This window comes from Syngnathoides biaculeatus, chromosome 20, assembly GCF_019802595.1.
Source record: "Syngnathoides biaculeatus isolate LvHL_M chromosome 20, ASM1980259v1, whole genome shotgun sequence".
Lineage (NCBI taxonomy): Eukaryota > Metazoa > Chordata > Actinopteri > Syngnathiformes > Syngnathidae > Syngnathoides > Syngnathoides biaculeatus.
The window spans coordinates 5,777,680-5,801,986 of NC_084659.1; the positions used below are offsets into that span (position 1 = coordinate 5,777,680).

The window sequence follows — 24,307 nt, forward strand, 5'->3', positions numbered from 1 at the left end:
GATCATTTCCATCGCCAGAAATTCTCTTCATATTGCCTAATTCTTCATTCACTTTTTTTTATTCCTTCACCCCGCTCGAGAATTTCTAAATTGATTTTTGTGGGGAAAAAAATGGCTAAATCGACAAATTTAAAAGTACATTAAATGCACTTATTAAATCACTGGTTTGTGTATTGCAATTACATGAAATAAATCAAAATGGAAAAAATACTGAAGTTAGTCACATTTGAAGCGAAATCAGTCATTTTAACTACATTCATGAAATAGTATTTTAAAAATAAAATTACAGAGTACATTTTTTTCAATTTCATTGTAAATGAAAAATAGGAGTACAAATGAATTTAACTGGAAAAAACAGTAAAAATAATGCGTACTTGCCTAGTAAATAATTTGTTCATGCACTCCAATTATGAATAAAAAATGAGGGAGAAATAAATATTGACCTTGTATTTAATTGTATATAAAATTAACAATTCATAGGATTTACAGTAAATAAAAACTAATTTTATAAAAAAATGAATCAATTATAATCAAAATAAAATGTAATTCTGAAAATGCATTTTTTTTTTTTTAACTCCAAAAATCAAATGTTGCCCTTGAGCACCAAAGTCTTGGAAGTACTTGGACTACGCGTTGCCCTGGTAACGGGTGAGCAGCGGGAGCCACGAAATGGGTCAGCTTGAAGGACGTGCGTCAGACAGGAAGCAGAACTTCTTGCACCAAAGTTTGCTTTCGCCACTCGGCGGCCGATCCCAGGACGAGCGCGCTCTGCAGTCGCTCGACCTGGTCTGAACTGGGAGCCGGGTCCTCGTAGTGGACTCGCAGCCAGGGGGTTCCTTTGGGGGGGAGGGGGGGGGGGGGGAAACATGTGAAAATATGAAAAAACAAATCACGAGTCGGCCCCAAGTCGAAGGCGAAAGTTCCGGCGAGGAAGCTCGCTCACCTTTGGAGACTTCCTGCCCAAGGGACAGCAGTAGCTCCGCCCCCACCCTGTGATTGACAGGTTGTCCGGCCTCGGAACGCCCCGCCCCCAACTTGTGAACCACTTCCGCCAAAACCAAACCGTCCACGTCCAGCAGCACACCTGCAACCACGTCAATAACGAGACGGCCAACCAGACAAGTGATCGCTTCAAATAATAATTGATCTCACTTTCGATTTTGAAGACATTTGCAACAATTTCAAAAAAATTCTGGCCATCATTACGGAGTGTCATTTGCGGAATTTGGAAAGGGGGAAAAGGAATTGAATCATCTGTACAATAAAGACGGAACAAAATGGATCGGCATACGTCTTTACTTTTCAAATGCACTTCAGCGATTTCAATTTATTTATTTTTTTTTGGGATGTTTAATATTTGATTTTTTTGAATAATTTTGCAAAAACTTGCAAGGTACTTTTTTTCAGGGTGTTATGCATTACATTTTGAGAGGAAAACTATTTTGTAATCTGGCTGTGACAGAAAATGTCGAAGAAGTGACGCATGCTTTTCATTGAAATATTTCAAAAATACCGTTTTGAGGGGGAAAATATGAATTATAATCAATTTCGTTAAAAGCCTGTAACAAAACAAAGGCAAATGTTCGTTTTGATTTTTTTTTTTGCCCGGCTTTGCGTTTACCGTCGCGGTCGGCCGTCAAGTCCAGCCGATGCCGGGCTTTCCCCAGAATCTTGAAGTAGTCGGCGTCGGCGGCGCACAGCGCCCTCGCGGTCTCCGGGGCGACGCCCTGAGCCTCCATCATGGCCCGGAACTTGAGCAGAGCGGCTCCGCCCGTCACGGCCCGCGAAATCTTCTCGGCGCCCTCCGATCGGTCGGCCGCCAGTCCCGTCATGGCCAGCAGGAGGCCGCCTGAGAGCCAATCGGACTCGGTCAGGCTTTGTACTCGTACTCCAAGTGAAGCACTCGTCTACACCATCTTTGGTGAAAGTATTGGCGTGAGGCTGCACCTCACTCAAGTCTCCGCTTGAGCCTACAAGTACCGGACGCGGTGTTTACCGAGCGCGGCGACGAGCTCCATGAGGTCTGGGCGGTGGCGGCAGTCGCCCTTGAGCAGTTGCAGCGCCTCGATGACCTCCAGACTGTTGCCCACGCTGCGTCCGATGACGGCGTCCATTCGGCTCAGCACCGCGGCCGTGCGTATGCCCAGCAGCTCGCCCGTCTGCACCTGCAACAGACTCGGAGTGGTTTTCTCCCGCCGTCCTCCCGGATTTGAAAGCTCGGGCCGGTCTCGCGACCCGGACTTCAAAAGGTGTCGTGTCGCCAACCGGCTCCGGAAGTAACGTCAAAGGAACGATCCGCTTACCAGGAGGCGCGCCAGCTCCTTGGCGCTGCCCAAGTCTTTGTAGAGAGCGGCCCGGCCGAACTTGACATCCAGAACCAGCGCCGTCAGCGACTCGGCGCCTTTCTTGGAGATGATGGAGCCTGGCCGGAAGACGAGACGGGCGTCCGGTTACCGCTGAGTATTTGCGGCGGGCGGGGCGGGGCTACCCGTGATTAGCGGCAGGCTGTCCACGGTGGCCGTGACGTCGCGCGCGGCGTAGAGGACGCGGTCGGCGGGAACCAGCGTCTCCGTCTGACCCACAATGCAACAGCCCACGCTGCTCAGGATGGCTCGCACCTGCAAAAACATGCGGCTACGGCGTCGGGACGCTCATGAAAGATTTCTCATCGTGTTTGCGTGGGGCCACGTTTCACTTTTTTTGAAGCATTAACATTTGACGGGTTTCCCCCACGAAAAATCGAAAGAATTCAACATTCCGAAAGCAAAATGAAAACAAAATATATCAACCTGCTCGGCCGACCGGTGGATGTCGAAACCGGGAATGGACTCCAGTTTGTCCAGCGTGCCGCCGGTGTGGGCCAGGCCCCGCCCACTTATCATGGGGACCTGGCGAGACATCAAATACTTTCATCCATGTCGCCCATGGTCCCGCAAGCGGCCGGTCGGGCACCTTGCAGCCGCAGGCGGCCAGCGCGGGCGCCAGCGCCAGGCTGACTTTGTCGCCCACGCCGCCCGTGGAGTGCTTGTCCGCCAGGAGCCCCGCCCACTCCGGCGGCCACGACATCACTTCCCCCGACCGCATCATCTCTTCGGTCAGGCTCGCCGTCTCGCGGGCGTCCATGCCCCGCTGCCAGATGGCCATCAGCATGGCACCTCGCACGAAGAAACGGCGATCAATCGAAAAGGTCGGGACGCGGCGTCGAGTTGTTGTTTTTCCTCGTTTCATTGGTTTTTTTGTCATTTCGAATCAAAATCAAAAGGAATCGTGCGGCAGCCGAAATCGAAACGTCTTCACGCGGTCACCTGTCTGGCAGCTTTGGATGCTTCCGCTGGTCACGGCCTCCACGAAGCGTCGGATGTCGCCGTCGCTCAGCTTCCCTCCGTCCCGCTTCTTCTGGATCAGCTCCGGGATGGACGACATGGCCGCCTGGGGTGACACCAACGCCGCGTGGGGATGGTTTGCATATGAAAGTGGCAAAAGTGCGTTCGCGGCTGCTTCACAAGTGTTTGTATTTTGCATTCATTTCCGTCAACGGAGTTTCTACGTCGACATTTCGGATACGTAGGCGGGGCTTAAACATCGAGCGCAGACGCGAAAGACCTCATCGACCTCGAACGATCGCATCCGTACGTCGGAACCACGACGGCGGCGCTCACCTGAACGGAGTTGAGGGACTTTTTCCCGTTGACGCCAAAAGCAAAAATGTCGATTTGCCCTGAAACGTCCGAAGGGATCGTCGGCCCGCCGGCCAATGGCAGCGGCGGGGGCGCGCTCGGCCCTCGTCGATTGACCGGTCGGAGGTCGACGACTTTGCAAACCTTTGGATTTTTCCTTCCCCCCCCCCCCCCAGCGTCCTCGTGTTTGTCCGCTTTTCGAACGCGTGACACTAAACGGGCCTTTCTTGGCGTCCGAGGCGCTTGGGCGGAGAGCCTTGTTGTAGTAAATCAGCCTTTATTAGAAACATGACAACCATGTCAAAAAGAAAGAAAAGAGCACAAAGAAACAGCAAAGCCGTCCAAAAATCCATCCATCAACCAATTCAGTATTGTAATGCGCTTACATAAGATAATTTGATGATACAGAACATGATGACTTCATCACCAGCAGCCGTCTATTGCTTATTCATGACTTCGGAATAACTAGTGAGCTACATTTTCTATCTTAAGTCTACAAGCTAAAGTTTCTACGCTCCACTGCACGTTGGCGTCCGTGTGCTGAGCTCGCCGCTGTCACGTGGAGGGCGTGGCCCACAAATGACTTCACGGGATAGTTAGTGAATTCCAAAAAAAAATTCATAATAATAATAATAATGCTAGAAGGTGATAAATACACATTCAGCGTATACGGAATGTATTCGTCTTGTCATTCAGGGGTTGTTTTGCGTACAATCTTTCGGAAAATAAGGGAATAAATTCTGTCTCGGCTTGAACATAAAATATGAAGTGAAGCACTTTCAATAAACAAAACTCAAACAAACAACCCCCCCCCCGTAAATGTTTCAGACCGCACAAAAAGTGTTCACGCCCACCGTCAAATACTTTCAATATCGACCGACCACTGTAAATAATCCTCCTCGATACTCGCGTGACGAGCATGCTAGAAGAAAAAAAGTTTGAGAAATCTCCACAGATGGCGAGCGAAAAAAAACAACAAAACAAAACAAAAATAAAAAATAACCTCAAGGCAAACCCCTCAAACAAAGGTTTGAGGAAAAAACGAAATAATAGTAATTTTGTCATTGCGATTGATTGATTTGCTGCAATTGGGTTAAAGATGAAGTTACTTCCTGTACAGATGGCTTCAACGTGTAGCACCATGTCCAATCAACACGTCTCATACACGCACGCACGCACGCACGCTCTGACAAGTCATCGAGAATGCCCGCACGTCGCCATGGTGACGGGCGCATTCAACTCATTGTCGGATCAAAAGTGAAAGTAAAACAAAGTCAGCACTAGCAGAAAATCTAAACGAGGATAATGGACCGTATGCACGGCGAGGCGCGATGCAAGGTCAGAGGTCATCTCAGTGGACAAAAAAAATCAGCGGTGTCGCGCACAACCCTGTAGAGTCAATTCGGAGATTGGTTTGACGGTAAGTGCAAAGATTTAGCGTTGAACTTGTCACCGTTTCGGTTTTCCTGATTCTGTGGGCGTGGCCAGGGCCAGGGGCGTGACTTTAGAGCGCCTCGTTGTCGGCTGTGAGTGCATGCACGTCACGTGGAGAAAGTTGGAAGGGCAAGAAAGGTGCAAGGGAGAAATACTCCGACTTGACCGAACAGCACGTGGACTGGGCCGACGGGCCGGATTTCGAGTGCCTCATTGGTCAACATGAGTGCGCGCACATCACAGGGAGAAAGAAAGGCGGAAAAACGAAGAAGGGGAAAGATTTTTCTTTCCAAAAATGTTTTGCAAGCCCTCATTTTTTTTTTTTTTTAAATCATTTGAATTTGTCAAGATTGTTGACAAGACTTCTCTGTGCCAGGACTTTAGTTTTTTTCCACACACCACCTTCCAACCTACGCAGAAATGCTGCGTGCATAGGGTCCATTATATTCAGAAATATTCAAAATCAAGACTAATATTCTTCAGGAATTGTAATAATCATTAGAGGAAAAACTGAAATAATCAGACCAGCTCTTTGATCCCCGACACTTGCTAACTCGGGTGCTAACGTGAGTTAGCATCGGGGTTAGCAGAGGAAGCGACCGGGAGGCCATTTTGGTGAGTGGCTTACTTGCGCAACGTCTTCTGGTGCGGTGAGATGATGATGATGATGATGAATGGTCACGATCGACGGACCTGATGAACGCCCCTCGTCACGATCGCAAGGACGAAAGACCCACGCTTTTCCCAATTACGTTACACGGGACAAGTGTGGGTGTTGAATCTTTTGGATCACGACCATCCTCATTGTTGGATCGAAAGGGTTCGACAATGGATGCGATCGAGTGTCATGATCAAAGGTCAAAGACGGTTCAACGCCACACCCCTTTTCTGGGCCAATCAATCATGTCCATCGACGACAATGGCCGTGAACGATTGTCAATTGACCGAAAGCATTCGACGCCCACAGTTTCTCCGAAAAATTGGTGCTGATGAATTTCACTTGGGCGAGTGGGGGCGTTCAACCCGAATAATCAGGACCACTGTCCGCGACAATCGGTCACATTCGTCGGTGGTCGTGATTGAAACAATTTCACACCCACATTTTCAGGCGAAATTCTTCAAGACCCGCTTTTCCCCCGATAATTGGCGCGATACCCCTTTGCGTAGGTGTCGAATCTTGTCCACCGATCACGGCAATGGACGGCGTCCACCGGGGGCGATCAAAGAGCTGAGCTGAGAAAAACAGCGAGAAGACCTACGGCGGTGACCGTGGTCAAGTGGCAGCGTCCAACAGTTGCCTGAGGGCGCGCTCGATGTTGATGCGGTGGCCCAGCCGGGTGACGCCCAGCTCCACGTAGTCGTCCTTGGTGAGGGCGGGCAGGTGCGAGCCTTCGATCTCGTGCTCCTGGAAGCGTTGGCGGTGCTCGGCCAGCCCGACGCTCTCCAGCCAGTCGCCCACGTCGTACTTGTTCCACAGGCTGAGCGGGCGCTGCCTCCAGGGTCTGAGCGCCAGCAGGGGCCCGCTGAGGACCGGCGACGGGCAGGGGGAGGCGTGCGGGGAGGGCGAGGGCGAGCGGGAGCGGGAGCGGGTTCGAGCGCTGGCGCTGCGCATGACGAAGCGGACCTCCTTGGGTTCCGACGGCAGGCTGAGGCTGGACGACTTCAGGATGGTCAGGCCGCGGCCCGAGCTCAGGTCCGGGCGCTCGGAGCAGGGGGAGGGGGAGGAGCCCGGGCCCGGCGGCCTATCAGAGGGGGAGGGAGACGGGGAAGGCGAGGGGCTGCGGCGGGTGACGGGGTAGCGACTCCCGGGTCGGACCGTGTAGGTGGCGCCGTATCCTCGCTGGGAGATGGTGTGCAGCTCGCCCAGACTGGAGAACAGCCTAGAAAAAAGAAAAAAGAAAAAAACCCCCCCCAAAGTGTCAGCGTCTTTGCACGTTCAGCTTTCGTGCGTGTTAGCGTGAAAGCGCAGTGCGAGAAGGTGAATGGCGAGAGGCGTTCAGGGTCCAGCAACTCGACCGTGCTAATGCTGCTTAGCCCCTGTTAGCATGGAGCGCTATAAGGAATTGAAGATCCGTCAAAGTCAAACGCAACCTGATATCATCGGACAGTGCTTGTTAATTATTTTAGTCAAGTGCGACTCCAACTTCGGAGAAGCAGCTCTGGCAGTTGGGCCACCATGATGAATGTTATCGAAAGCAAAGTCAAGCGATGCGAGGATTAGCTGTGCTGTAGGAACAGTACACAGGTGCAGCATTTTGATAGCAGACGTTAGCGTTTGAGAGCGATAACAAGAAATGTTTACCAGAGATAAAAACCTACGATTTGCTCTCTCCCCGGTCCACACATCTGGAACACAAAACCCCACATTTGGATTGGGCAAATACACACACGTACACACGCACAAAATCATAGCCAAACAGTCACAAACGCACATATTTGCACAGGCGCACGCTAGCTAACCTACCTGGCCCCACCCACTGGGGACCTGCGTCCCGGATCAAGGGGGCTCGGCTCCTCCCCCAGAGAGTGGCTATCTTTGTTAAGGAGGTGGAGCCTGTTGGCAAGGTCCAGGCCCGACTCAGCCCGGCCGCTCAGCTCCAGAGCCGAGGCTGACCCTTGGCCGCCCAGCGCGGCGGGCCGGCCCTCCTCATCGCCGCCGCCTCCCCACAACTTGGAGCGGCGCTGGAAGAGGTACCGCGGCTGGCGGGCGGCAGCCGGGGAGGTGGGCGAGGTCGGGAGCAGCTCGCTGTCAGAAGACTGCTTGAGCAGAGGGTCCCTGAGGGCCGAGCGGCCGCGGCCGACGGGGGAGCGGAGACGGGGCTTGAGGGCCGCAGACGGGTGGCCGGCGGGCGGCGAGGAGGGCGACGGCGGGGCGGGCGGCGACGCCAAGGTGATGGAGGGAGGTAGCGAGCCGTCACGAGGCTCCTTGTCATCCTCCCCCGCGTCGCCCTCACCGAGACGACGCGGGGTCACGGAGAGGGGGGACGGAGGGGCGGCAAAACCGGGCGGCGGGGTCACCAAACCGATCCGCCGTAGCTCCTCCCTCGTCTCCTCGTCGCTGGATGACAGCAACGCGGGCGGGAGGGTCACCGTGTAGGCACTGCCGTCTTCCTCTGAGCTCCCAATCGTCAGACTTCGACGCCTGTCAATCACATCCGAGTGGCTCTCATTGGCCAGGTTGGACAGAGGGACGGGCCTCCAGCGTTCAGGGGAGGGCCCCGCGGGGGACGTAACGCCGCCCTCGGCTTCGGGACGCTCCACCTGCCCGTCGGGGAAGAGTGGCGGAGTTACGCGCTTGTGCCGGAGCTCGGGGCTGCTCTGAGGAGTGGTGCGCTTGCTTCGCTGCTCGGGGCTGGTCTGCGGGGTGGTGCGCTTGGAGCGGGGTTCGGGGCTGCTCTGCGGGGTGGGGACGGGGGTGCGCTTGTGGCGACCCTCCGGGCTGGCGGCGGGGGTGGGGATGGGCGTGGCGGAGGCGGAGGCCGAGGCGTGTTTCGTTCGGGGCTCGGGGCTCGGCGTGCGGGCGGTGAGCGCTCGTTCTCGCGCGGCCAGAGCCAGGGCGAGCGGAGACGAGGGATCTGAGGAGGAGATCAATGTTTGGACTGGGCTCCAATGATATCATCATCAGAATTCTTACCAAGAGGCTTGCCGGTGAGCGGGTGCAGGAAGGTGTGCGGAGTGGGTGAGGGTGAAAGGACTGGCGCGGGAGGAGGAAGCTCGCCCAGGTCGTCCATGGAGTGACTCTGAGTCAGGAGGGGCGGCGCTTGGTTGTCCGAAACGGCGCCCTCTACGGACAAGAAGAGGGAGGAGCGGCGGCCGTGGACGCGAGCGCGCTCAGACAGAACCTGCTGCTGGTAGAGCTCCGCCCTGCTGGGGCTACCCGGGCCACTCGTCTCTGACTTTGCATCCTGGTCTCTGAGGCCTGCAGACAAGATGGAGGACACTGGAAACTTCACTTGAGACTAGACCTGTCCCCTGGGACAAGAAAGGTCTTGGAAACTGCAACCTTTACTGGAATGAGAAACTTTTCTGTCATATGACAACTTTAACACCCCATTCAAACAAGCTCTGGCTTTGAACCTTATCTAAAGAGAAGAACCTTCCCCTGGGACTAGACCACTCCCTTGGGACAAGTACCTTATCGCAGAACTCCAACCTTCTGCTAGGATGAGAGCTTGTCTCTGGACTGCAACCTGCTCACAGGACCTCAACTCTTAACCTTATCTCAAATTTAAATCCGTCCCTAACGACTCGAAGCATATTTCCAGACGGGTTAACCTCACCTTGGACTACAGCATTTGATTGGGACAAGTACCTTCTCTCCAGATTAGAACCTTACTCGGAAATACAACTTTTCACTTGGGATGTGACCCTTCTCTCTGGGCTTCAACCTTTCCTCAGGACTGCAATCTTCACTTGAGAATAGACAATTTTCTCGGAACTGTAACTTTTTGCTTGGACGAAAACCTTGTCTTGGGATGGGAACCTCTCGGGACTACAATCTTCTCTTAGGACTAAAGTTGACCATTTTCTTTGGACTAGTGCTTTCCCTGAAGACTAGCACCCTCTCTCTCAGAATGTTTAACATTTTGGGAGACCCAATCCCTCCCTCAATGAGGCCGGAGACCACGTGGGGAGGGGGGGGCACAGCACACTTACCTTGCTCCTCCACAGGAAGCTGTTTGAGCAGAGGCGACTTCCTCCTCTGAGGTTTTGCCGGGGGGGCCTGCTGTCCCACGTTGGCATAAGGGTTTTCGATGGGTCGTCCTCGGCGCCGTGACAGCGGTGAGTGTCCGAGGGCGGCGGTGTGGAGAGACAGGGTGGACGTGTGCGAGGAGGAGACGTGCATGGCGGCAGAGTGCATCTCTGGCTGCAGCTGAGGCGGCGTATCCTGCAGGATGATCATGGAGCGGGCTTTTCTCTGACGCTCGGCGTGGCTCCTGGAAGGCGTGTCCGACAGCTCCTGGAGCCTGGGCTCGGCCCCCGGTTTGAAGCTGGAGCGGGTCAGTCCCTCCCCTCTGGCGGGGGGAGGAGGGGGCAGGAAGGAGGGCGGAGGCCCCGAGTCCAGGAGGAAGAGCGGGGACGGAGGAGGGGGCGGCGCCGTCTGGGGCGGCGGCGGGATGAAACTCTCCGTCAGAGAGGAGCTGCGAGGAAAACGACTTTCGTGGATCAGAGCCGAGATACGGTCGTCCTCAGGGGTGCCTGTGCGGTAACCATGACGACACATCAGCGTTGTAGTTGCGAAGCTGAGCCAATTGTGGGAAAACTGACTGTTGCTTGATAGATTGGCTTTTGTTTCTTGTACAAACAAACAACAAATCTTTCAACTTTCTGACAGTGAGCCTTCCATCCGCACTGTCATGTAACAGTGAGGCTAATTCACATCCTAACCACCCCCCACCAGGTTTCTCTGCAGATTACTTGTTGCACCTCTCGACTAAAACCTCGTTTCTGGACTTCAATCTTCTCCTGATAAAAGAACCTTCTCTTGGGACACGGAATTTTCCCTGACAATGACAATTTTCTCCTGGGACTAAAACCTAATCTCTGCATTAGAACAATTTCAAGAATCCGGTCTCAAGACCAGGACCTTCACTCAGAAATAGTAACTTTATCCTTTCAGAATAAAAGCTCTCCAGACTAGTGCCTTCTCTTTGGACTAGCACAATTTACTGGGATGAGAACCTTCCCTTAGTCCGGGAAAATCTTGTCTTTAGACTTGAACCTTCACTTGGAACTAAAACCTTCACTCACGACTAGGATCCTTCCTCAGACTAGAATTGCCTCTTCTAATGAGACCTAGGGACCAGAACCTTCTCTTGGGATAAGAATCTCATCTAGAGACTAGAACTTTCACGTCAGACTTCAGCGTTCTCTCTGTATTAGCGCCTTCTATTGGTACAATTAATCTCTCTTGCGTCTGTAACTTTCTCTTAAGACCAGTACCCTCTCACTCTCTCGAGTGTAAACTTTGTCAGAACAAGAACCTTTCCTCTTCACTAGGACCTCCTTGTAACGAGAACGTCTTGAGACTAAAATCCACACACTGGAATAAAACTTCAAAAAGACTCACCAAAACTTTTGGTTCTGGACATTCCTCGGGGAAGCGCCATGGTGCTCTTCTCCGGTCCGGATGGCGGAACCAGACCCTGACGCTCAAATAACGACTACGCGCACAATAAATTGCCGCGTTACTGAGACATCGAGCGTATCTTTTGTCAGATTTCCAAGTGACTCTTACATTTATCTCGGCCTGAGTGATCCTCCGGCTGGTGGGCCTCTGCTTGACCGTGGCCGCCCTTAAGTCGTCGGAGGGCCGGGACCGCAGAACCACTTCCTGGGTGTTTCCTGCCAACATGTCATCCAGTTTCTCTGCAAGTCGGGAGTTTGGTTAGAACAACTTGTGCAATCCTAGTTTTTATTCCCCCCCCCACTGACATGGATTCTGTGCACAATTAAAATGGCTGCACGCCGAGGGGAGCTCGTTTACTGGAACGCAGGCAATGTTGCCAACTATCCGGGACGCTATTTTTCCCAAAATTAACTTGAACTCCAATCAAGCAACAGACAATATGAGGGAAAATAATTTCATACACCTTATTGGGGGAAAAAAAAAAAAATCATACTCTCACACATGCCACACAACAGAGGCACCTCGACCAACATTCTGCATGAACACAACAGCACGCGTTGTGACCTTGATGGTCACATGACTCACCAAAGCGCCTCCTCCTGGCTGCTTTCGGGGAAAAAAAAAAAATCAACGTTTCTTACATATTAACTTTCTGTGTGTGTGTGTGCGCGCACATGCATACGTTTTACCTATCTCCTCCAGGTCAGCAGTCATGGACTTGGATCGTAGCGTCAACGAAGTACTGGGGGCTCTCTTGGGAGGAGGAGGGGCTAGGAAAGCAGAACCAATCAGAGGGTGGAACCTCGTGAAATAATTGCAGTACAGTCGACCCTTGGACACGAGTTCTTGTCTACTTGGGTCCAGCACACCTGAGCGCGTGCATCCCTGTGACCTGGTGTACTTGTGTACTGGTCATTGAGGATCTTCGTGACCTGGTGTACTTGTCTACGTGTTTGAGTGTACGTTTGTCCGAGCATCCTTGTGACCTAGTGTTCTTGTGACCTGGGTACTTGTGTCTGCGCGTAGCTGTGTTTAAGCGTGTTTGTGTCTTGGCTATTGGTATCATCCTTTTTTTAGGTGTGTACTAATATTCTTGTGCCCGAGAACGCTGGTGGACTTGTGCCCTCGGGTGACTCGTGTCCTACTGAAGGTTGACGCTCTCAAAGAGTCAAAGCGAACCTTTCTTCCTGATAAGATTGGCGTCCGACTTGCGGGAAACCGACACGACCTTCATCAGCAGGCGGCTGCCGCCCTGCCGAATGAGCGCCACCACCTGGCGATGGCCAACCTTCACCACGTCGGCGCCGTTCACCTGCACACACCGGCAAAGATGAGACCCGAGACGCTGAGAGATTTCGAAATATTCGTTGGCGTGGTGCCGTTTGGTCAGTCGAACACGGTCCCCGACCAAATCAACAAAAGGAGCAAACCTCGATGAGGAAGTCGCCGGTGCGCAGACCCGCTCTCCAGGCCACACCACCCTGGTCAACAGACTCCAGGTACTGCAAAGCGGGGAACGCCGGCGTGGGGGCGAACTCCTCGATGGGGGTCTCGGCTTGCCGTGATAAAACGGGATTTGGCAAGTATTTGTCATCAAGACTTTCGAACGTGTACATGTCTTTTCCCGGTCGTGCGTGTACCTTTCGCTCCCCGCAGGACGAAGCCAAATCCTTCGCTCTCCCTCTTCTGCAGCACGGCCATCTTCTCCTCGATCACGTAGTCGCTGACCACAATTCCATCGAGTTGTCGTCAGCGACGATCGAACGACGAAGGCGCTCGGTGGAGTGCGCGACTCACCTGTACGAGGTGTAGTTGTCGTATGATCCCACCGTGTAATGTCTGAACAGCCTCTTGGTGCGGTCCTCCCGGGTCTCTGAAACACATTCACAATTCATTTTGGTTTATGTGACGGGATGAGTTTTTTTTTTCCTTCTTCTTTTGCGGTTCAAAGGGTGCCGAGGCCGCCGACCCGAACCGCTTCGGCAAACAGAAAGGCGCAAGTTCACAAAACATAATGATTTGGTCGCTACATTATATTGAGCAACTTTTCCAATCGCTCAAGCAACTCATAAAATAAAAATCACTGCGTTTTGCACCGTGAATAAGTGACTTATTGACATGTTGGAACTTGTCAACATGGTACATTTATCTTAAAAGAAAAAACAATCTGCACGTGAATGCCAATTAAAGATGGTGGGGAAATTGTAGCTTCTTTGTTTTGTCATTGCTGCAAACAAAGGAATAAAAATCAATTACATCGGGAGATTGGATTATGTGGAAAAACTAAACGTGAGATATGATTTCTGGTCAAGTGTTTACCCAGTCTGGGGTCGTACTGTCTCATCTGAACTTCCTCAACGCAGTCGGCAGGAAACCAGCCAGTTCTCCCTTTGACGTTTCCTTCCCAGAACCCGCCCTCGCCGATGGACAGAACTGCAGATCCAGGACACGTTTCAGGGGTTGGCGAGCCACAGCGTGGGTGGAAGTCCAACAAAATAACGTTTCTGCCGGACCCCCCCGGTTACCTTTCACCCTCTCGCCGCGGTGCAGCTGGATCTCTCCGGACCCCTGGGGTACGTGGGAACGCGTGGCGATGAAGGTCCGTCCCGGCACGGCGCTGTACAGCCTCTTCTTCCTCAACTGCGGGGTGAGGGGGGGCGAGGACGGGGGGCTGCTCTCCACGTGACCGCCGCCGCTCGGACTAAAGACAAGATAAATGCATGTACAGTACGCGGGTTTAAAAAAAAAAAAAAAAAAGGAAAATATCCAAAACATTTTCATTTTAATAATATACTAATCCAGATCCCAGTTTGAATTTTATAGTATATTATTTTGTTCAAAATTAATTTATTAAAAAACGAATTTAACATAATAAGATCAGTTGTAATCATAAATTATATTTTTATTTGATTATAAGATTATGGATGTCAATTAATGGGTCATCTTTCAAATAAAGTCTTAAATGTATGTATAAGTTTATTGTATATTTAGTCATTCAGAAGAGGTTAAAAAACTGTATGAAATAGTTTATTTTATGATTAATATTTGACCTGTTAACACTTTATCAATGAAGCAATTTGCCAATGCTCTACTAGCAGGCCAATTGACCCCCCCCCCCCCCACCGTGCATGCGCTCACCTGAGTCGGCGCGCGTGTCGGCGCAGCGAGTGCGTGTGCGTGTCCAAGTGCGCTTCCAAGCTTTGCAGGGAGGGGCCGGGGGAGGAGGCGGGGCTTTCCAGGGCGTTGTCGCTGACCGAGCGAATCAGAGAGCGCGGCGACGACAGACCGTTTCCTGCCGGGGCCCTGACGCCTCCCAGGCGGCGCCGCTTGCTGTACGACGGAGATTCTCGGAAGGGAACTACTTGCGCGCGCGCACACACACACACACACAAAGAGACTCAGAACTAGGTTGGAGTGAATTTCACTTGTAAAGCCACTTTCTCTCTGGTAGATAAAAGACTCATATAATAACAACAATAATAGTATTTGTACTTTATCCATGTAAAAGGTGTAATAATATAGTGACGCCTCCCACTGACCAACGTCCGAACTTTTGTGGATCTTGATGATTTCTGCCAAATCAAAGTTCCCAGCGATGATGGCGACCTAGAGAAGGACACAAAAGTTTTGCTTGCGAGGCAAAGCAGAAAAATCACCGTGAAAAACTTGGAAGTTGAGTCACTTGTATGTCGAGGCGCACACGCACAGAAATGTGGCGGCGGGGGGGTTTCACCTGAAAGGCCGTCTGGTTGTTGTAGTTCTTGATGTCCTTGTTGGCTCCCCGGAAGAGCAACACTCGGGCACAACTGTCCTGCAGGGGGCAGCAATAAATACGTGTGAGGAGGCCTTGCAAGCGGTCGGTCTAGTAATCCTTCTTTTGGCCTTTGAAAATGGCAAAAATGCAAAAGATGAGTACAACTGAACTTCATCTCGAAAAATGTGCGGTACTGGAAACAAACAAACAACAACAACAAAAAAGCGTGGTTGTAAAATGGCGTTTAGAATGCGACAGTAAGCCTACTGCCGCCCAAAAAGCGCACACTAGAGGGCGCCCTCGTGCCGCTCTTCGGACCCACCCTCTGCTTACCTGATTGTAGAGTGCGCAGAGGTGCAGCGCCGTGTTTCCCGATGCATTCTGGGAGCTCATGTCGGCGCCGTAGAACAGCAGGTGCTCCAAGTGCTGCACGTTTCCATGGCGACACGCCTAAACACGACCATACGTGATTACGATACTAAATCCGAACATATAATTATAGCTTTGATTTGATTGAGTGATTGAGTGCGTGCGCGTCACCTGGTGGATTTCCTGCCATCCGTTCTCATCAGTCATGCCTGTAACCACGACAACCCGTCGTTATTAATCACTCAAAAGTGTCTCTCGCGAGCCAACGTGATGAATGAAACAATAAGCGCACGCATATCATTATTTTATAGAATAAACACCTGCAACTCAGTGCCAAGTAACTACGGTGAAGTGACTTGAGGAGCGCCACGTACACAGCGGTAGCGCTTTGTAACATCTTGTGGCTCGTCAGCATGATTTGAAAGCCAAACCCGGGCTGGAAACCCGAATCCTGTCTTGAAAGTTTCCTTTGACACAAGCCCCCGCCTCGAAATTCTTACTTGACACTATTTAGAAGAGGTCTGATGAGCACTTTTCGGAGGACATTTGGATTACCTAACGTGGCGTGGTCCTGCAGTAGCAGCTCGCAGCAGTAGGGGGCGCCACCCACCATGGCAGAATGATAGAGGGGAGTCAGCCCCCTGCTGTCCTTGTAGTCCGGAGACGCTCCCAGGTCCAGCAGGGTCTACAAAGTACCGGAAGCCGACAGTCACGTGGGTCCGCTAAGACCTGGTCTGGTCTGGTCTGCCGGTGGCGGCTCCTTACCGTGAGAGCGGCGCTGTTGCGGCACATGACGGCCCGATGCAGAGCGGTGATGCCGTCCCTGGTGCGGAAGTCCAGGTGAGCGCCGCCGCTGCGAAGCACTTTGATGAGCTCGCAGCTCTCCTCCAACTGGACGGCCAGCGTCAGGGGGCACTCTGGGGGGGGGGGGGGGTCACCCGTTCAAATTCACAGGGTAAAAAAAAACATCTTTTCAATCATCTTCAATCGCTTTCTTTCATGTTTTATTAGCATTTTAAAATCTACTTCTTTAAAACAAAAAAACTTTTTACTCAACCAATTTTAAATGACCAGTACCTCTACAAGTTGTTGTTTTTTTAAATCTTCATCTTGTTTCACCCAATTCGTTTTTTTTTTTTTTTAAATCACATTTATGAAAGAGAATTTAAATCTAATTTACAAATGTAAAACGAAAATTGTTTCTCATCCTATTTTTGAACTCACGTAAAAAGCATTTTAAAATATTTTTTCAAGTACTTACTTTTATGAATCTATTTTTAATGAAATGTCTGGAAATTTTTTTTTTTTTTTTTTTTAAGAGGGCGATTTGCGGCGCTCGCGTGACAATTTCCAAACAATCCCAACTTGAATTCCTGCTCGGAGACGCTCGACAGCCGCAAAATCATTTTCACAAGTCGTGACCAGGTGTCTGTAATATTTTGACATATTTTGCCAGATATGAAAACTACTCATCGTATGTGATATTTCGCTCGAGAGGAGTCGGGCCGAAGTCGGAAGGTACGCACCGCCGCTGTCCGAGTCGTGGAAGTTTGGATCGAGACCTTTTTCCAGCCATTTGGAAACCTTCTCCACGTTCTTCTGGTGGACGTGTTCCATGAAACGTTTCAGGTTGGCCTGCGACAGGAGAACAAGCGGGTCAAGCTCGGGTCTCGGGCCATCCGCGGTTCTGCTGCGAAACGCTCGGCCTACTTTGGTGTGCAGCTTGGCCAGCTGCTTGTCGTCTACGTAACTCTGCGTGTAAATTCTGCGTTTGTAACGAAACTGCAAGACAACAACATGTGTGACAACAAGTTCATGTGTGGAAAAAAAAAACAACAACTCCACAGCACCACTGTTGTCGGAATCATCCACTCGGGAATTTTTACGTGGTGGGAATTTTAGCTCGGTCCACCATGGATAAAAATCCATTTGCCGTCTCAAATTCTACTTGAGCTTGAATGGTTTGGCGCCATCTTGTGGCATCCACAGTCAATTCTAACGCTTCGCGGCGAGGGAGTGATTCCGAACGCGGGCTCGCTGAGCTGAAGTCGAGTCGCGGGGGACGAATTCGCACCTCCAGATACGGGATGGGCGTGATGGGGGGGAGAGGGTACTCTTTCAAAAGTCGCTCCTCGTCCAGAAACTTGCCAGCTCGGCCGTTGAACGCCGGCTGGAAGAGACCATAGTTCAAAACATCCGAGAGAGACTGAGTCAAGGTGACCAGAACCCTCTGCTTACTGGTCCAAACGGGTAACTCTGGGTCCAGCCGCAAACACTTCTGAGAGAGCCAGAGACGGACACACGGACACGTTCGATGGGAAAGGTCTTGACTTTCGCATTCCCGTCACTTCCTCCTCCTCCTCCGGCCGGTCGGCCGACAAAACCGTGCTAGCTAGCGCGTGTGTTACCGTCTGCTGCAGGTCCGGGATGCCGACGCGGACCACGATGCTGTTTCCAGAGGGCGTGTCCTCGGCGTCGTCGTCCCGGGCAACGGTAGAGCCTGTCGGGTTGCCGTTAGTAACCGCCTGTTGGCGTGGGCGATCATGTTTGGTGTCGGCAGCCGGACTCAGAGGCATGTGGCTGAAACGCAGGAAGCGGCGCAGTCAGACCGCGGGACGACCCGACCGACTTTGACAAATCACTTTTCCGCATTGGAATGAATTGGCGTGCCTTCAATCCGTTTCGGCCCCCGCAAAAAGCAATCATTTCTCATTCATTGCAAAACATATAGTGCTCATTTTTACACACGGTTAGTTTAGTGTAAGCGTCTTCTCCATGCTCCTTGTCTGTCTTCATTTTATATTTATTCTGTTCGTGTAACTGCGTCTGTGGAGTACTCAAAAGTCAAGGCGTAACTGTCTTACTAGTTAAACATATCTCAAACAATGATCCGAAAGCATTCATTTTGCAACAATAGCCTAAAAAGTAAATTATGTAGCTCTGCAACCTGTAAAAATACAACAACTACTTTGCTTTTTGAAACGGTAACACGTAAAAATTCTCTTTTTTTTTTTCTTTTTTTTTAATGAAAAAGTTATGGATATTTGTCTTTGGTTTTCTATGGAAAATGAACTTAAAATGCACTCCAACGTTCACAGGTGAACTTAATTTGAGCTTGTGGAGACTGTTCGATGTTTCAGTCACCCGGCGTCCGCCTTTGCAAGGATAATCATGGCCGAGGAATCTCGCATCACTTCCTGTTTTTCTACTCAAGAGAAAACTGCGCATGCACACACACACACACACACACACGTTTACACACCAATGTATGTCCCACAATGCATCTGATCTTCCCACAACTTCAAATGTCACGTTAGCGAGTGGCTGTTACACATCTGTCAATTGACCAGAGAGTGACAGGAAGCACAGAACAGCTGCTTCCCTACTTCCTGTTCGTGCGACTGTACTTCCTGTTAATCAAGGCGACGAGTCACTCGACGACGCTCCAAACTGAACCGCCGCTCGCATCCCGGTGAGTTGGCGAGGGCACGAGCGCTGCGTTGCCATGGCAACTGGAATAGCAGGGAATCCTGTGCTAACCTCACCGTGTCCCTCCGCGCGCGCGCGTGTGTGTGTTCTACATGCGCGCTGTTGCCATGGCAACGCAGCTGAACAAATTTTCGCAGTTTGCCGTGCGAAAACTACGCCCTACCTGCTGACTCTCGCTCTTTTTCCGTCTGGCTCAGACACATCTGGGACGTTTTCAGATGGCGGGCGGGCGGGCGGGCGGGCGAGTGGCGATGTTTGCGGAGGGATTGGGGGGGTGACAGCTTGCGGGTGCTCCTCCGGAAAAGATTTGTGACGGGGGCCGAAGCGACTTTTGAACTGGAATGAGTCCCGACAAGCTGTGACTTGGGGCGCCGTTAAATCATTTGCAATGAATTTTTTGTTGCGTTATATCGTCTCCAAAAAAAATGCACCACATATGCGAACCACCAATGTAGAACAAAAGTCCTGCTTTTTGAAATAAAGTCAGATTTTTTGGGGGGGAGAATATAATCTTATTTGTTTCAAGAAGAAAATGCGTATCTTTTCCAGAATAAATATATTAATCATGAAGTCCTATTCCTTAAAGATGTAAATTTTTCAACTCAACTCTCGTAAGATTACAAATTTTTGTCTTTGTTCTTGCAAAGGCAACTTTACGGTCTTGAAAAAATACGACATTCCCAGAACATTCCAACTTTTTCCTCAAAACTTTTTCATTGGCGTTGAGCTCCCGTGAGGGCTCGTCGTAAAAATGTCTCCCCTCCCCCTCCAAAGTTTGACGAGGCCCGCTTTTAGCGGACGGCGAGTGTGCGACGCGAGCAAGCCCCTCTCTGGGTACCGCTAAGTTTATTTTGGGCTGTGACAACATTTGACTCAGACTGTTGAATTAGTGATGACGAACGAGCGAGGCGGTGCTCAAGTAAATCGTCGTCGTCGTCGTCGTCATCAGCCAAAAGAGAGTTCAGCGTCAAAACGCCAGGAGCCTTGCTGTCTTCCACCGACGTATGAGGTCATGGCTCTCTCGCTAATGCGGTTAAATGCTCGCTCTGCAGTTGCACGCCACTAATTCAAATCGGGGTTGGGCCGCAGCAAGTGAAAAGAAAAAAGACAACAAACAAGCAAGCAAACAAACAAACGGTCGTCTACATCAACCTTGGCAAAACGAAGCCACAAGATGGCGGCCAAGTGAATCCTGTTGTCTCCTAAAAAAGCTCTTAAATGCACGTCAACATAATTCCTTGGTACAAAGAAGTGACAAGAGGCCCCTAAAAGGCCAACGTTGAAGCTCCAAAACTCACTTAAACGGAGTTGCTCGGCACCAGGATGGTGTCAAAATAATACGTTTGTCTCAATCAAGCTCCTCATCTCACAACAGCACTTAAATGCCAAAAAGCCATGCTTTGGACTGAATGAAGCTCCTCAACTCACTTCAACAAAGTTCACTGGAACCAAGGTGAGTCTTTCGATCGCAAGATCTAAAACCGCTGACTTAAGAGCGACTTGAACCACCGCCGCGATTTCTCTCGTCGCGTCGCAGGAGGCCTCTTACCTTTCGGCAGAACTCCCATCAAACTTTCCCAAGGAGCGATCCGATCCCGAGCCTGACGGCGTTACAGCTGCAGGCTTCCGATCCGTTTCCGATCCGGCACGCTTGGAGGAGGTCGCTCGGCGGCTTCGAAGTCCGGGATCTGGTCGGGACGCCTCAGGTGGACGGCGGCGGGGAGGCCTTCAGACGGTATTGTGGGAGCTGGTCGGCCCATCCTGGGGAGGTGGGGGAGGAAGTGAGAGAGGAAGATGGGGTGGGGGGGGGTGGGGGGGCAGGATGTGGAGACGGGGAGGGTGCGAGGGGAAAACAAAAGCACCAAGTTAGCCCAGGCGACACGGAGACGACATGACCGGGATCTCTTTCGGAGGCCATTTTGAGACGTTCAAGCAGCCATTGTGTTCACAACAGGAAGGAGGGCCGACGCTAACTTTGTGGACACCAGAAAAAAACAGCGAGAGCCAGTCAACAATGGTGGAAAGGCAGCTTGTTACTATGGCAACACCGACAGACAGAAGGACAGGTCGGACCCCCAAAAGAATCTCCTCTCTCCACATAGATCACAACTACTTCCTGTGACTCACACTTCCTGTTTCCTGTCTGCGTGGGCGAGGAAGGAAAAGGTGAGAAGCTGGACCGCTCAGATAAAGCGCACACATTTCAGCATCCATTTGCTGCGTGACATTGGCAAAGTCGAATTTAGATTACGAGGATACGCGGATCCGCAAGCGCTTCTCATACCACATTTCCTTGGAAAGCACGCTCGCCACCAGGGCCCGGTCGTTCGCGAGGCAGGTTTTGTTTTCAACCGGTGGTTAAGTTGACTTACCCGAGCGTTAATTTGAACGACGCCGTTATCTTGTTGTCCAAAATTGCCTCAACTTTATGCGGCAGCTAGCACACTTGACGTCAAGGCTAACCGGCAGTGTGGTGAACTCTCAAGACGGCGTCGGCGTCAAACTTGACGTGCATCATCTCGAGGCGTGCGCCACTCGGGGAAAATAACACGTTTCGTACATTTGTTCAGTAAATCAGACGTGATTGTGATCTACATCGTGAAGTCTCAAATTATATTAAACAATATTGGAAATACAGATAAACACCGATGCTGTATCAAGCCGCGCATAAACTTGAAAATTTGGTTCAAATAGATGTCAAAAATGTAGTCAAAATTGAGACGTGGCAATGAGGCATTTTATATAAATATATGCAATATATATTATATTTCAAAATATTATTTATTTAAAAAAAATGAAGCCTAAACTGGCATAATAATGAGAAAAGAGGTGAGTTTGTTTTCAAAACATCCTCATCAAAATCAAACATGATCATTATTCCTTGACACGAAGCATGAAATCAACGAATTGTCTACAAAATCTCTCATAATTGTAGTTGACGCCCTTCGCCTCGATTCAATCCGAAGTACAAAACAGAGCCGAGCCGTACGTGTCTGCAAAATTAATATTAGTGATAAGTCCAATCACCATGATTCTTCCTGTAGACGAAGTTACAGTGGACAAAAGAAGAAGTCGTGGTCGTCGTTTCACCTGACAGGAAAGTTCACCGACAGTTTGGTCGCCAAACCGAAAGTCAGCCAAATGAGGAATTTGGGGACAGACGAGCGCCGACCTGCGACCTCCAACGCGCGCCAAACTTTGACGTAATTAGTCATGTTTGAAACAACCTAACTTAGCTAACAGCGGCTTTTAACCAACGGTTGAAAAATAGTGAACAACCGAGCCCAGAAACATTTTTGTGACATTCAGCAAGTTGAACTTCAGGAACCCTTCGATCCAGATGTGATCCACTTTCACATCCAGATGTTCTTGTGGTGCGACACTTCACGTCCAACTTCAACAACTTACACGATTCAGATCCTGATCCAGACTTGATCCGCTTGCGGTCACACATCCTTGTGTGTGTGTGTGTGTGTGTGTGTGCTGAAAATGTGTCTCCCTTTGCCCATTGCCATAGCAACCAATGACAGGCGCTGATAAGAGCCACTGTTCTCTCTCACACACACACACACACACACACACACACACAAGCGTTATCTTGTCAAGTTTCTCACATCGCTCGCAGCTCAAGCACGGTGGCACGTCGCCGTTCTTCTTCGAGTGGACACGAGACACCAAATTGTCTCGGAAGAATCATACGTTGCCATGACAACCGCATCATGTGCCAAGGAGAGACACTTTCTGCCTCAAGTGGTCTTTTTCCCCCCCTCATAGCGTGAGCAGATCAGCTCTTAGATCGACCACGGCCTACACACTCACTGCCGCACTTACGTAACGCAGACACACACACACATGCGCACAAAGTGATCATGTGGGGATGCTGGAGAAAAAGTAACAAAAAAAAAAGTGGAGGAATAAGATACGGGAGAAGAAGGAGTGTAGAAAGGAGAGTAGGATCAAAGAGGACAAGGAGAGGAAGCATGAGGAGGAGGATGTGAGGAAACGAGGAAGGAAGGAAAGGAGGAAAGGGAACGAGGAGTCAAAGGAAAGGAAAAATGCGAGGAGGAGCTGAGGAGAAAAGAGAAACCAGGAGGTGAGGAACAAAAAAAAAAAAAAAGTTTGGGAGGAAACGAGGCGGCGATGAAGGACGGGAAGGTGAGAGGGGATGCGGTATCGGGGGAGAAGTAGGCGAGGGGGGAGGATCCGAGGAAATGAGGGAGGAGAGTTGAGGTAATTAGGGAAGGTGTCAAGGGAGCAAAAGGTGACTTGTCGAGGGGAAAGGAGGAAGGAAGTGCGGTTGGTGAGGAACAACGCGTGTCGAGGAGGAAGGGAACGAGGACCTGAGGAAAATGGAGGTGACAGAAGGAGAAGGTGAGGAAGCAAGGAAGGTGGTGAGGAAAGGAGTTAGGACGCGGCGAGTGGAGGAAATCAGGAGGTGAGCAAAAGAAAGAGGTCAAGGAAGCCTCCAAAGCAGCAGGGGGCAGCACCTTTGTGGAAAAAGTCGTCACCTCGCAAAAGTTCAACTGCAGAAACTTAACACTGTTCCTTCACGTGACCCCTGCGCTTACCCCCCCCCCCACGACCAATCTTACCTTACATCACCTTACCTTAAATGCAGATGCGCGTTCACCTGTTACAACGACAGGCCACGCCCAAACACGAGAGCCCGAGGCGGAAGGTGACGAGCGAAGGAGACGAGGAAGACCCCCCCCCCCAAAAAAAAAGTGCCCCAAAAAGTTGACGCTGACATGATCACACGGCGTGCGCGCACACACACACACACACACACACAGACACACTCGTGCCGAGACTCACCCAGCGGCGCAGCGACTTGTCCTCCATCCTGATGACTGATGGGGAGAAGAAAAAAAAAAAAAAGAAGAGGGTGATGATGATGGAGGAAGAAGAGGAGGAGGAGTATCTGGAGATGAGAAGATGAAGAGGAGAGAGGAAGAAGCAGGACGAGTGGAACGCTGGTGGCTCCAGCCCACGCACGCACGCACGCACGCACACACACACGTGAGCATGCGCACGTTATCTCCCACTCCAACGCGTAGGATTGAAAACACACCTCTTTCTCTTTCTCTCTCTCTCTCTCTTTTTTTTTGCCTCCCTCGCTCCAGAGCGAGAGGATCGGGGTGATCGGCGTGGGTGTGGAGGAGCGGCCCCGTTGCCACGGCGACGATGCACGAGGACGGGGGAAGGGGAGGGCGGCGAGCCCTCGCCGGCCAATCGCGGCCCAACCTGGTGCATGATGGGAAATAAAGATGAAACCCTTGCTCGATTTGAATCGCTCCCTGACGCTATTTCAGTTGTTTGAAAAGAAATTGAAGGCTGTAATAAGACACCCGTACGCAATCTTTTGGTTTCATTTCAATTGGCATTGTGCTCCTCCTTCTTCTTAAGTCACAGTAATATTCGTCGTTCGTTACAGAGGATAAAGAATACACGCCT

The 24,307-nt window shown here is 50.9% G+C and overlaps 2 protein-coding genes and 1 long non-coding RNA gene across 7 annotated transcripts; 1 reads left to right on the forward strand and 2 right to left on the reverse strand.

Annotated features, from left to right (window-relative positions):
* Window positions 1-380: 380 nt before the first annotated feature.
* Window positions 381-6,502, reverse strand: tymp (thymidine phosphorylase). 2 transcript variants are annotated; one of them, XM_061806596.1, is made up of 10 exons: window positions 6,371-6,502; window positions 3,306-3,429; window positions 2,953-3,155; window positions 2,790-2,888; window positions 2,489-2,634; window positions 2,304-2,422; window positions 1,997-2,165; window positions 1,622-1,849; window positions 944-1,084; window positions 381-836 (listed from the first exon to the last, which is right to left on the reverse strand). In XM_061806596.1, exons 2-10 carry the CDS (start codon window positions 3,421-3,423, stop codon window positions 584-586), a joined length of 1,476 nt encoding a protein of 491 aa, XP_061662580.1. In that variant the 5' UTR covers window positions 3,424-3,429; window positions 6,371-6,502; the 3' UTR covers window positions 381-583. The 2 variants fall into 2 exon arrangements, with proteins under 2 accessions (XP_061662580.1, XP_061662581.1); XM_061806597.1 differs by having other exon boundaries at window positions 382-836; window positions 2,489-2,618.
* On the reverse strand, window positions 4,410-20,539 carry shank3b (SH3 and multiple ankyrin repeat domains 3b). Of its 4 annotated transcripts, XM_061806584.1 has the most exons (28): window positions 20,403-20,539; window positions 17,773-17,944; window positions 17,603-17,642; window positions 17,439-17,534; window positions 17,075-17,146; window positions 16,891-16,999; window positions 16,130-16,281; window positions 15,920-16,049; window positions 15,536-15,573; window positions 15,329-15,445; window positions 14,975-15,052; window positions 14,781-14,847; window positions 14,380-14,599; window positions 13,767-13,942; window positions 13,561-13,674; window positions 13,039-13,114; window positions 12,882-12,964; window positions 12,672-12,796; window positions 12,421-12,553; window positions 11,931-12,011; window positions 11,827-11,847; window positions 11,350-11,480; window positions 11,182-11,275; window positions 9,768-10,310; window positions 8,746-9,030; window positions 7,576-8,686; window positions 7,431-7,457; window positions 4,410-6,991 (listed from the first exon to the last, which is right to left on the reverse strand). In XM_061806584.1, exons 2-28 carry the CDS (start codon window positions 17,907-17,909, stop codon window positions 6,385-6,387), a joined length of 4,863 nt encoding a protein of 1,620 aa, XP_061662568.1. In that variant the 5' UTR covers window positions 17,910-17,944; window positions 20,403-20,539; the 3' UTR covers window positions 4,410-6,384. The 4 variants fall into 4 exon arrangements, with proteins under 4 accessions (XP_061662568.1, XP_061662569.1, XP_061662567.1 ...); XM_061806585.1 differs by having other exon boundaries at window positions 11,827-11,844; window positions 17,439-17,642; window positions 20,403-20,533; XM_061806583.1 differs by having other exon boundaries at window positions 17,439-17,642; window positions 20,403-20,533.
* Window positions 19,857-24,113, forward strand: LOC133493327 (uncharacterized). Its single transcript, XR_009792932.1, has 4 exons — window positions 19,857-20,306; window positions 20,391-20,588; window positions 20,808-21,019; window positions 23,977-24,113. It is a non-coding gene; the product is annotated as an uncharacterized LOC133493327 (long non-coding RNA).
* The last annotated feature ends 194 nt before the right edge of the window (window positions 24,114-24,307 follow it).